Genomic DNA, 13244 nt, shown 5'->3' with positions numbered 1-13244 from the left:
TAAAGGAGTTAATTATAAAGAACTTGGATAAATAATGATTAAGATTCAAGATGGGACTCTCCCAAGATTTGATGGCTCAAAAGCACTTTGAAGGCTGGATGATTAAAGTGGAGTGCACAGATGCAAACAGGATGCCCACCATGACAGGAAATGGAGTGTTTACCAAGACATACACATGATGGGATTAAATTAAAATACATCCAATTGAGCTGAATGTCAAGGAAACTTTCTCCCTCTCCTAAATTTAATAAACAGATCAACTAGATAATGTATTTAGTCTTTGGTGGCGGCCAGAGGGAAGATAGTGAAATATTTGTTGCTAAGGAGATTTAAAATTAGACAGGTGGAGGGTAGGAATAAACATCTCCTGGATTAGCCTGAAAGAACATACACAGTTTCCCTCGTCGTGTCCATTTCCATAACAGTGATGCCACCCCAGATACACCAGGGTCCGTGAACATTATTTACTGTTACAGATGTGTAGGTTTTTTACAGTTTTAATTCCTGGTTGGTGCAATGAATTGCTTTCTCTTCTACATCCAGTGGTTTGCTAGGGAAGCAGCATCAGCGTCTGGCAGCATGCTGTGCGGAAGGCGGCCACCACCCTGGGCTGCTTGCTTCTTTCACTGGCTCCCCGAGGCTCTCTTTCAAGCTTAATTGGCAATAGTAACAACCACCCTACCTTTTTTATCGTGATGCATTTTCTTTATTGAGTAGAAACATGTCGCTTCTAGGACAGTGCTTAGCCGGTTACAGGCAATTAGTAAAACTTTTCTGAATGAATGAAAGGCCAAAAACAAATTTCTCTTTCCATGTGGTAATGTGCTTTGTGCCAAGCAATGTTAGTTTAAAAATCTGTTGTTTTTCCCTTGCTTTTTCTTTTCAATGCAGGGAAAGTTATTCCTACTAGACGCCACATCTCATAAATCTCTGACCTCTATTTTCTTCCTGCTGGTACCTCTGCCACCCTTACGTATATATTGTTCCTTTTCATTTCTAGAAGATCCACCTAGTTCCCTGAAACAGAAGCAGAGCCTATCACTGCTATTTCACAAGGGCATTGAGCACAATGAGACTGTGAAAACTTGGAATCCTTTTATTACTCTTCACATTTATTCTTAGAAAGTTTCCCCCTGTTTTTATAAACTTCAAGTAGCCCTGGAAATTTTTCTGGTGTGTGTGGAAATTTACATAACCACAGATAACTATTTTGGATATATTTAATGATTTTCATTTACATGCATTATATTACTTATGGGATTTTATTGTATGTAGCAAAAATACATACTTTAAAAAGAAATGTATTCTTTCTGCAGTTGAAGCTGTAAGGTCAATGACGTCCATCTCTAATTCTTAGGTTTATCGTGGAGAGATCTGTAAGTGAGAAAAAGGCGAACATCCTGGCTCCTTTCTCAAGTAGCCATGAAGATTTCATACAGATAACTTTCAAATTGTCCCCAGGAAGACCCTCAGAACTGGAGCTTGAGGAGGGCAATGCCCACTTTCTAACCCACGGAAATTTGTTACAGTCAAAATAGGCACAAATACTGAAGATACACTCGGTGGCTTTTATGTCAAATGCACCTTCAGGTGACTACTGATATTTTGACCTCAGTGATTTACTAAAAAAGTCTTTTGGGAATTTCTATATTAAGCACGACTGAGTTTTGTTTTGTTTTTTTTAAATGTACTATATCTGATGTTTGTGGACATTTCTATAAAGATGTTAATACCAAGTCCTTTGATCAGAAATATAATCTGCCACAACAATCTTCTTTTAATGGGAAAACCCAAGATGAGTGACATAATTTTGACCTTTCCAGGAATGCAGCCCACTAGAAATAAGACAAAGATGAGTGTGTGTGCATCAAGCCACACACTCAGTCCAGTATGGGTAGGCATGCCCCCACACTGCGACTGCAGTGACATAATCTCTAGTCACTCTGGATGGCACTTTGCATGTCAATTTTGTTTCCACTCAGGGGTACAGGGGGCATTCTTCTTGATATAAGAAATTCATCACTTCTGTTTGGATTGTTCTCTATCAGAATCCTCAACCCTGAAGCCTGGACTTCTTTGCAAGTTACATGGTCCCTGAACCGACCACTTTGGCTTGAACCTCTGGCAGGAGAAAGGGGAGAGATAAACTAGTTTAGGGATAACCACCTATTTCAGCTTTGGGGCTGCCTAACCCCTTTCCCCCAATCCTTTTTTGACTATTACGTTTGTCCAAATAGCATTTGGATCATCTTTGGATCCCTAGGTTCCTAGAAGAGCAATGCAGGAAAGCCAGCTGTATTACGTGCTTTCCCCAGCCCTGCCTTTATCCTGACCAGCGAATATCAAAGCAGGTCAAAACCATGGCCCATGGGATTGTCCCTGCAACCCCTTCCATCTACATTTTCCCAGTAGTCCTGTCATACAGGTTGAATTAGTTTATGTAGAACAATACATGAACACTTTAGTGTGGAAAAATAGTATTATATAAAGCTTAATATTAAACATTATGAAAAAATACATATTTACAGAAGAAACTACAAAATACAACTATGTACAATAATATCTGTTACCTTTAAATTACATAAATTCTTTAAAATTCTCCAGATTAATAAATTATACATAGTATCAACAGAAATAGTTGGCACCTCTGTAGGGCAAGAAGCAAATTTTTTTGTTTTGTTTTGTTTTGTTTTTAAATCACACAGTGAATAGTTTTTATCCGAGAGATCTTCAGATACATTCTCAATGCCTTGAATAGCCCGGGTCTGAAAGGAAGGACATTGTGGTTAGAGATGGAGCAGGATGTCTCATAGCTGTTTGTTCCATTTATGAAGATTACAAATGGATACGACTAGCAGAAATGACTAAGGTTTAATATGGTTTAGGATGAGACCATTGCTGTGGGGTCCATGTCGTTCCATTGAGAACCATAGATCACTAGAATTGGAATGGACTAGTAATTCTAGTCCATCCTCTCTGATTATATGGATGAGCCCACGGGCCCAGAGAGGCAGAGTAACTCACTTAGGGTTACACAGCTTGGTAATGCTAGTTAGCTCCAGAGCTAGGACCTGAATCCTAACTTTTAGACACTTGAAGCTAACCAAACCATAAAAGATGGCTCTTTCAGGAGCACCCAAGATGACTCAAAAAAAAAAAAAAAAAATACTCTCACACAAGTCATAACAAGACAAAGAAAGCTCCCAGATCCCCCAGAGCTCCCACCATCCTGGAGCTTCTTAAAGAATGTGACATGCAAAAACCTTAATTTACTATACAGATACATTAGGGGGTAATTATTTATAATACAAGAGAATTATCGATTGACAAAGACCCCTTTAAATGGAAGCTCTCTCATGTATATGTGCTTCACAGATTATTAATTATGTAACATACTGGCTCGGTGGGCAGATACAGAGGTGCAGAGAAATAAAGAAAATTGAGGATCAGTTAGAAATGGAGATAAAATAACTGAAATAATGTTTTGAGAATGATCTGACTTATAGATGGACATGAGTCCCTGTGGCAAGGAACTGAGACCTAAACCAACAGCCATGTGAGTGTGCCTTCTTGAAGTGGACCTCCCAGCCCCAGTCAAGCCTTCAGATGACTGCAGCCCTGGCCAACATCTTGACTATAGCATCATGAGTGACCCTGGGCCAACACCACCCAGCTACACTCCTCCCACATACCTGATCTATAGAAACTGTGAGATAATAAATGCTGAGCTAAACTGCTAAGTTTTAGGGTAATTTGTTAGGCAGTAATAGATAACCAATACAGTGTAACTTCAAATTTGCAGTTAGCCTTTGTGATAAATTAGGTCTAAATGATGGTTTAGAGTGGGAAAAGGCATGAAGACCCTTTACTTGTCAAATAATTATTGTCTGATCAAAGCAGTGACTTTGAAAGTTTATACTTTCATTTTACCAAAATTTTTATTAAAAAAATGTTATATGCTTGTTCTAGAAAATGTACATAAAACAGAAAAAAATCATATATTATTTTACTGCTCTGAGAACTTTACTACTGTGGTTTATTTCTTTCTAGTCTTTTCTCCCCCCATGTGTTGTTTTTGTTTGTTTTACATTCTACTTTTTTTGTTGTTGTTAGAAAGAGAGAGAGAGAGAGAGAGATGGGGGAGGGGCAGAGGGAGAGGGAGAATCTTTTTTTTTATAAAAGATTTATTTTTTAGAGAGAAAAAGAGAGAGAGTACAAGCAGGAGGGGCAGTGGGAGAGGGAGAGAGAATCTCAAGCAGACTCTGTGCTGAGCATAGAGCCCGATGCAGGGCTTGATCTCCTCCCCCAGGATCACGACTTGAGCCAAAACCAAGAGCTGGACACTTAACCGACTGAGCCATTGGGGCGGCTTTTTTTTAACTCAACATATTTATAAGAATATCCATGTCATATAATCATCAAAAATAGCATTTTTAATGACTGCATTGTATTCTATTAAATGAATGCACCATGGTGTACTTAGTCCTCCACTGTTAAACATTTGGGTTTTTTTTCACTTCAACTTTTAGCTATAAAAATCGTCATGAATAAAGCTTTTTCAGTACTTAGGTGATAAGACAAGGACACAGTGAGGACTTCGATGCATATGGCCAAATTCTTCTCCAAAGGGATTTTTTTTTTTTTAAAGATTTTATTTATTTATTTGACAGAGAGAGACACAGCGAGAGAGGGAACACAAGCAGGGGGAGTGGGAGAGGGAGAAGCAGGCTTCCCGCGGAGCAGGGAGCCCGATGCGGGGCTTGATCCCAGGATCCTGGGATCATGACCTGAGCCGAAGGCAGACGCTTAACGACTGAGCCACCCAGGCGCCCCTTCCAAAGGGATTTTACAATCTGAATCCCCAGTTGTGAGTTCAAAGTATCTTCCCCAGCAAAGTGCCTTAGAAAAGAAATGTTAAGCAGCATCCTGAAGAGAGGGCATCCCCAGCCAGATAGGAAGAGCTTCCATGTGCAGTTGGTGCTCAGCTGTGGTGCTCCCTCCCCACTCTGCCTCTCCTCCCCATTGTCAATCTCTAAGGGCCTTTGGGCGGAAGAAGAAAGGGCTGGTGCACTTGGGAAGAACTTGAGGTTATTATTGGTTTCCAGATGCATCATATCTTGATAAATGAATTTATAAGTCAATGGAGTAAGTTCCTACCTCTGTGATACTCTGGATTCACATTTTCGTAGATTGGAAACAGGGGGTTTTCTTGCTCACTCCGTAGCTTCCTTGCTCTGAGGACATCTCTTACGCACTGATGTAGGTATACATACTGACACTATGAAAAAGCAGAAAACATGTCAGAGGAAGGCAAATTCTTAAGCATAAGAAAGAGGAGACACACTCACAAAGCTTCAAGAGTGGTGGGATTCTATATGGTTAGCAAATTTCTCGATCATTTCATGAACGGTCTCTAGTACATAGAAGAGTACTTTCTACTAGCACTAAGAAGAGATTAATGGTAATGAGGAGAGAGGTGGTGTTTATTTATTCTTTTTTATGTGCATGTGTATTTGTAGAGTATATTCCATGAGTACCTAGAATTATGTCTGGCACATAGTTGGTCCTCCACAAATATTTATTAAATAGACGACTGAATACCAAACACTGTACGATGCGTTTTACATAAATTATCTCATTTGATTATTTTGACAGTCTTATGAAGTAGGTATAACCATCCATAGGAATGAAGACTCAGAGAAGTTAAGTAACTTCTTACATAACCAAGAAATGGAACCCTAGCATTTGATCCTAGGGTTCATATTCATGTTCTTTTCATTATACCAGTTTTCTCAGATGAATCCTAATTTCATTGCATTATTGAATGAGAAAATCATTTCACTGCATACTCTGCTGCTTTGGTTCCTTTCTTTTGGGAGGATAGTGAAAAAAAGAAGGTGTATATAATAGATCCCACTGGACTGTCAGTTCTTTGAGGGCAAGGTCAGTGTCTTCTCTCTCTTGGTTCTCTCAGCATCTGAGACTGGCCCAAGGGAGAATCTCAAAGAGGCTGGCTGATGACAGAGAACTACAGAGGGTTACATAGTGAGAACAGACTCACCTCTGTCAACTCTCTGGGAACTAACTACTTTTGAAATAGAAACAAAGATAGAAGAGTCAATGTTTTGGTGACCATAAAAACACACAAAAACCTTCACTTGACAACAGAGGTTTAGACAAAGGCTTCCTTCCTTACTACCAACAGAGCTGTCTAGTAAGGGAAAGAATGTCCACATAACTTCACTGCTTGGCCTTGAGCTCCCTTAGTGACATAGCAACTGCTCAGAGCCCAGGGAAGGAAGCACAACAGCACACAAGAGACACTGGCTCTTCATCTGCCTCCAGCTGGCCTAAGCTGAGTCACAAGGCTTCTCGGCAAAGATCTAGAAAACATCTGAGGTCTCTTCTAGAAATAACATCCTTTGACCACTAAAGGGTATGAGACTCTGTGTTGCTGTCAATTAGATGGATACTGAAAACCATTCTTGGACCCCATGTTTAAGGTGATCAATGTGTTATCTTAAAGTGTTTTAAAGGTTTGAGATACAAAGTGAGACTATAAGATCTTCCCTCACCAACAAACTTTAGAAGTGGAACAGTATTTATTTTCATGGGTTGACACTAAGCATTGCCCCTGATGGGAAGCTAGCCTGGTCATCTACCAAAGGGACTTCATAATGTAGGTCCGGTATAGTCATTAGATGAGGACATTTCAAAGAAATAAATCAATCATAAGTGAAGCGTGCTTTAATATTAACTATTCTACCCTTTTCTGAGTGTTATGAGTGTTTTATGCCACCATGAAAATTCAAGGAGGGTAATGTCCTGAAAATGGTTGTTAGTATAGACAGTTTCTTTTTGCCATCTTGAACACAATCTACCAAATTATAGACAGACATTTCCTGTTTCCTTCCATCCCAAGCATGATTCATATTTGCAATTGTACTGGGATATTAAATTACTTTGGGACCTTAAAGTTCAACTATGAATGAATTCTATTACATCTACACTATGCCTTATTAATAAATTCTTCAACAATGATCCACAATGGGCTTTGAAGCCAGTTAATATTCATTAATTTGACTAGCCTTAAATATAAAGTCTTCTTCTCCCAGTAGAATGTCCTTTTGAAAATAATTACCCTAAACCTTCAGACAGTTAATGTGTTTCCCACTTTATTCTTAATGAAAAATAGAATCTAATATATGAACCTTGGATTATAAAAGATAATTTTTTGCTCTAGCTGACTTATGAAACCTCAATTCCATTCAATTTCCCCAGAAGTTGTAGTACTAGATAGTATTTATAGAATTATACTTCTAGCTTTTCATAGTCCCTGAGTTCACAGTTTAGCAGAGGGGCAGATATGTGAACAAATAACTACAAGGTGATAAATATAAGATAGAATTGTATATAAAGCTTCATATATAAGAAGAAATCATCAGGTTCACTTCTGGGGGAGACAAGTATCAATCTAGGGAGAAAGGTAAAAATTTGAGCCAAGAAGTGGGACATTCCAAGTGATGTAAATAACATGAATGTGCACATCTATTCTGGAAACTGTAAGCCGTCCAGCATAGGTAAAATGTAGGGTGCATGGGCCATGGGAAACCCCAAAGACAATCTCCCAAGTGGGCACCGAGAAGCTTATTCCTACCACATCCCACTGTTTCCTCCTGCGGGAAGCAGAAGAGATGAACAGACTGTGACTGTCAACTCTTGTTCTTTAACATCTTACTGCTTCATCTGAGTGTGTCCCTGGGAGTCAGGCTGCAAATTTCCCCTAAGGCAGGCTAAAGGAAAGAGGGACATGTTTGAAAATCCCGTGTCTGTTGTCTCTTTGTTTAGAAATCCTTGTTCTTGGATATATTTATTAAAATTTGTGAAGACTCTTTATATCCCAAATAAGGTGGAATAAAATTAAAGTTGACTATCCCCATGGACCCAGAAATGGGATACACAGGGTCTGAATGTCTTTCCTTCTTTGCTTCCTTTGGCTCAGTGGTGGATCACACCTCTCTGCACTCACTCCCAGCACCAAGCAAGTCATACCTGGGCTGGGGCCAGGGCTTCCAAGACCAGAAGAAGCCCACTGTGGGCAAGGAGTTAAAACAGGACAAACTGAGGGTTGCTGGAGTGGTGGAGGGTGGGAGGGATGGGGTGGCTGGGTGACAGACTTTGGGGAGGGTATGTGCTATGGTGAGCGCTGTGAATTGTGTAAGACTGTTGAATCACAGACCTGTACTTCTGAAACAAATAATACATTATATGTTGAAAAAAAAAAAGAAGATAGTAGGAAGGGAAAAATGAAGGGGGGAAATTGGAGGGGGAGACGAACCATGAGAGACTATGGACTCTGAGAAACAAACTGAGGGTTCTAGAGGGGAGGTGGATGGGGGGATGGGTTAGCCTGGTGATGGGTATTAAAGAGGGCACGTACTGAATGGAGCACTGGGTGTTATACGCAAACAATGTATCATGGACCACTACATCAAAAACTAATGATGTAATGTATGGTGATTAACATAACATAATAAAATAAAAAAACCAAAAAAACAAAAAACCCAGGACCGATGGTATCTGAATACTGTCTGGGATTTCATTTGATAAGATTAAAAAAAAATGGAGAGACGAAACATCTACCATAATATTTATTTCATTATAATCAAAAGAATCAAAATTGATTTTGACCTCGGGAGGGAAATCTTCCTTAATTTTGGCAGACCCTAAAACAATGGGCAAGAGATGTTATGATATGGAGAAGTAAGTTGGGGGCCTGGTTATGAAGAGGCTTGTTTACAGCAAGGATGAGAGTTTAAACTTCATTTTAACACAATGGAGAGCTTGCCAAGGTTTTTATGCAGGGAGCTGACACAGGCAGCAAAAGCACTGTGTTGGTGGCTGTGAGACAAAGAGTTGTTAGGGCAGAGGCTGGGGGCAGGGGACACACTAAGAGGTTCCCACAGAAGGCCCCGGTGAGGGCTAACAGCCGAGCGAGGCCAGTGGCGGTTCGGTGGGGGACTAGAAGGAAGAGAAAGATGGTGGGTGCAACGGACAGAACTCCATGACTGCTTAAATGTGGGAACCATGGGAAGAGAAGTCAGAATCCTAGCTCGGGCCAACAGATGGAGGGCAAGATGATGGCAACCCCATTACCTGAAACTGGAAGAAGCAAGAAGGGGAGGGGTGCTTTCATTGTTATTGTTTGCTTAAAGACAGATAATGAGTTCAGCTTTGAATTTTTTTGAGTTTGAGATGACCGTAAGGCTTCCAGGTGGAATTGTTTGGTAGGCAGGTACTTAGGTCATTGCTGGAAAAGGAGAATGAGATTTGGGAAACAGGAGCATGTACATGGTTCTTCAAGCCATGGGACATGACAAAGAATGAAGGCTAAGAGAAGGAAGAGCAGCACCTTGAGGGCAGAACCTTGGGGAACTCAAACGTTAAAACGGCAAACTCAGGAACAAGAGCACAGAATCCTCAGAGGTTAGGAGGAGGAGGGGGAGGGAACAGTGGGAAGAAGGAGATATACCCAAGAAGGAGGAAGGGCTATGGCACACTGTGACAGCCCTGCCCCGGAAGTCTGCCAGTGATATTTATGATAAGAGTGCCTGCTCTTTGCCTCAGTGCATCTCCAGAGCTCTGGGCAGATGGATGCAAGTGACACATGACCCAAGAAGTCCCCGACAATAACACACACACACACACACACACACACACGCACACACATTCCTCAAGACCACTTACAATGTGATAATCTCCCCAACCCCAAATTACAAATTAAATATGATTTGAGTTTATAAATATGACAATAAATAATGAAACACCGGTCCTGACTTTTTAGCAACATAATTACAGGATATTTGTTCATTCATTTAACAGGTAAAAAAAAAAATGTGCAGATTGAGAGAAGGAAAACAAATTCCTAATCTTTTGGAACTGGCAGTCTTCTGGAGAAAGATGAAGGATAAAAATTATGACACAATGGGATATAACTGTGCAACCCTTCATGAAATGACAGAGCTCGACAGCTGTCTTCAGGTCCACAGTTGGGGAAACTGTTTAAGGGAAAGGCTACTGGGAAATGTTACAGTGGATGGTCAATGTCAATTTCATCAGCACAAAAGAGACACAGACAGGAAGTGCCTCCTGATGTGATGCAACAGGAAGTACTTAGCACCACCCGTACATCATTGTGGTGATAAAAAGAAATCTGAGTTTAATGGAACCTCTAGATCTAATGACCTACTGACAAAAATTATAGGAAGTAGAGGAATATATTAACACCACGAAAAAGCAGTCAAATCCAGGATATGGGAAAATCTATGGAAAAAATGAACTGGTGTCTTTAACAAATAAATAGCTTGGAAAACAAGGGAGCGTTATTATAGATTTGAAAGAGACTTTGACGAAATGCAGGGTGTGGACTTTGTTTGGATTCTATGGAAACTAAGTGTAAAAAGTAATCTTGAAATAATTAGGGGTATTTAAACACTGCCTGGATGTGAGATGATATTAAGGGATTATGGTTAAAATTGTTAGGTGTGATAATGGTATTCTGGTCACAATCTGTAAAGAGTCCTTATCTATAAAATTTCTGCATATACAGCATTTAAGGATTAAATGGTTTGATAAGTAGGATTTGCTTTAAAATTTTCCAATAAGGTCATGGGGTAGGGGAATAGTATATGTGGGATATAGATGGAAAAAGAACACAGATTACTGATAATTGTAGAAGCTGGAGTTTAGATGCATGGAAATTCACTATACTATTTTTCCTAGTTCTATGTATTTAAAAAAATTCCATAGTAAAATATTAAAAGTATAGTGTAGTAACTGTTATATTGAAAGTACTCCCAGCCCAGGACAATCGCAGTGACAGAGGGTCCGAGGTGTGGCCACTGCCTACAGGAAGACATGGTGCTAGTATTTTTCCAGATGTGTTAGAGAATATGAGATCTGCAGGATATTAATATGGGCTGCACAAGAAAAGAATCCAGCAGTCAAAGTGGTTTGGGGAATAGTGGGTTCAGCAAAGCTCACGGGGAGCCTTTGCTGCAGGATGTCCCTGTTTTGTGGAGCATACCACCTCCCCAGTTTTACTGCGTACTGTAACAGTAAGAGGATATGGCAGCGGGTAGGGCTTTTCATCTTTTTGACTGTGGGAATTTTTTTTTTTAAATGCATAGAGGACTTTGCAGAGTTACTTGGGAAACACAAGGGTAAGAGAACTTGAGTCTTGTAAGGCAACTATGTGGGGGAGTAACAGGCTTGGCCTATGTGGGGGCACAGATCCGACCCTGAGGCTGTGGGGCTAAGGGCTTGGGATTCTCTCGAACAGGTTCAAGCCCCAGCTTGGCCACTTCATAGCTGTCCAAAGGCCTTTAGCCTCTGCACCTCAGTTTTGTAGCCTGGAAATGGAAAATGATAACTCTCCTCTTTGGTTTTTTATGAATTTAATAAAATAACATGTTTAAAAATGCCCTGCAAATGTCAGAGGACAGGACAGATGAAGCATTTATAATTTGGGACCAGTGTGTACTTGCCTGGGGTCTCCAGAGATGGGTGTGCAGCTAGGGTGGGCTGGGGGAGAGAAGAGACTGTAATGTGCTCACTCACAAGCCTATCTTAAAATGATCTTCAAGATGGATGGGCGTGGCCCTTCCCCCATATGGACCACGCATTGATTTAAAAAAAAATCCATCTTGCTTCCTACCCACATAAAGAAGATGGGCAACCAGCTCATTAGAGGTAAGGGTACACCAGGCACCTCAAGGTCACTGAAATTTGTTTTAAAATAACAAGTCCTACAGAATGTCTATATTCAGTTCTCTTCCTCTTCTTAATGAGTCATAGTTATTTGCCCTTGTCAGATGAAAGCCTGGGACATCTGGGGGGAGAGAGGCAGGAAGGGTGGCCGGTGTCCTTCAGCCTGTAACTCTTACCTCAGTCTGGACCATGTGAACCCTGTGAAGTCTTAGGTCATTCACGGCTCCGTAAATGTCCACGGAGTCTTTGGAGTCTAATTGCTGGAGGATTCGGTCCAATGCAATAAAGGTTCCAGTCCTACCCACACCGGCACTAGGAGAGAGAGTGAGGGAAGACTTTGATTAAATTGGCCTTTCAGGACTGCATCCCGAGACTCCAGGACCGTCCTTCTTTTCCCTTCCAAGTTATGGGAGAATGAAGGAATCCTTCTTTCTCTCAATGAGCTCTCTCAAAGAAAAGTCCCACCTTTTCATCTCTTTCTCCTTCCTTCCTCCACCTCCCCCACCCCGCCAGGGCTAAGTGGTGCTCTGCACCTAGTGTGTGTCATTTCCATGCATATTGTATACTTTTCCTGAATACATGTAAAGCCATAAACAATTTATTAAAATGGTAACATGTTTTTTTTTTTATTTATTTTTTATTTATTTATTTTTATTCATGAGAGAGCAAGAGAGAAAGGCAGAGGGAGAAGCAGGCTCCCAAGGAGCAGGGAGCCCAATGCGGGACTCGATCCCAGGACCCTGAGATCATGACCTGAGCCGAAGGCAGACGCTTAACCATCTGAGCCACCCAGGCGCCCAGTAACATGTTTTATATATCCTTTTGCTGACTTTTTTTTTTACTCAATATAGTGTTTTGAGATTTATCCATGTTGTTACGTGCAGATCCACTTTCTTTTAGCTTGTCCTCAGAGTTCCTACACCACCGCCAATCCATCCCCTGCTGATCTATTCTCTACTGATAGACAAGGAGATCATTTTTTAAAAAAGATTTACTTATTTGAGAGAGAGAGAGAGGGAGCAAGGGGAGGGGCAGAGAGAGGAAGAGAATCTCAAGCAGGCTCCAAATTAAGCACAGAGCCGATGCAGGGCTCGATCTCATGCCCCAAGATCGGGACCCCAGCGGAAACCAAGAGTTGGACGCTTAACCGATCAAGCCACCCAGGTGCCCCAATAATGAGATCATTTTTAGTTATTCTCTTTGAAAGACTGTTGCAGTGAGCCTCCTTGTGCACAAGAGTGGGGATTTCTCTAGGGTTGAGGTCTAGAAGCAGAACTGCTGGATCCTAGTGTGTGAACACCTTCAGCATCACCAGGGGTGGCTGAATTGCTCCCCAAGGTGACTGTATAGCCTGGGGATTTGTGATGCACAGATTTATAAGATAAAAGAGAACTGTTCTCCAGTGGTACGGGCAGAAACGCCGCCCATTCTTCAGAAAGCACTCTTGAGTGCCTCACATTCCCATTAAAAGCATC

General features: G+C 41.0%; 1 protein-coding gene across 2 annotated transcripts in view; it reads right to left on the bottom strand.

Moving 5' to 3' along the window:
• Positions 1-1080: 1080 nt before the first annotated feature.
• PTPRB (protein tyrosine phosphatase receptor type B) overlaps positions 1081-13244 on the bottom strand; it is a 110891-nt gene continuing 98727 nt past the window's right edge. For both annotated transcript variants that reach the window (XM_035002136.1, XM_035002137.1), the window contains 3 exons: positions 11946-12081; positions 5158-5278; positions 1081-2765 (listed from right to left, as the gene is read on the bottom strand). In XM_035002136.1, coding sequence (XP_034858027.1) covers positions 2743-2765; positions 5158-5278; positions 11946-12081 — 280 coding nt within the window. In that variant the 3' untranslated portion in view covers positions 1081-2742. The remainder of the gene's footprint in view (positions 2766-5157; positions 5279-11945; positions 12082-13244) is intronic.

This window comes from Mirounga leonina, unplaced genomic scaffold (assembly GCF_011800145.1).
Source record: "Mirounga leonina isolate KUSES-001 unplaced genomic scaffold, KU_Mleo_1.0 Mir_126, whole genome shotgun sequence".
NCBI lineage: Eukaryota > Metazoa > Chordata > Mammalia > Carnivora > Phocidae > Mirounga > Mirounga leonina.
This window is presented reverse-complemented; position numbering and strand designations above follow the sequence as displayed.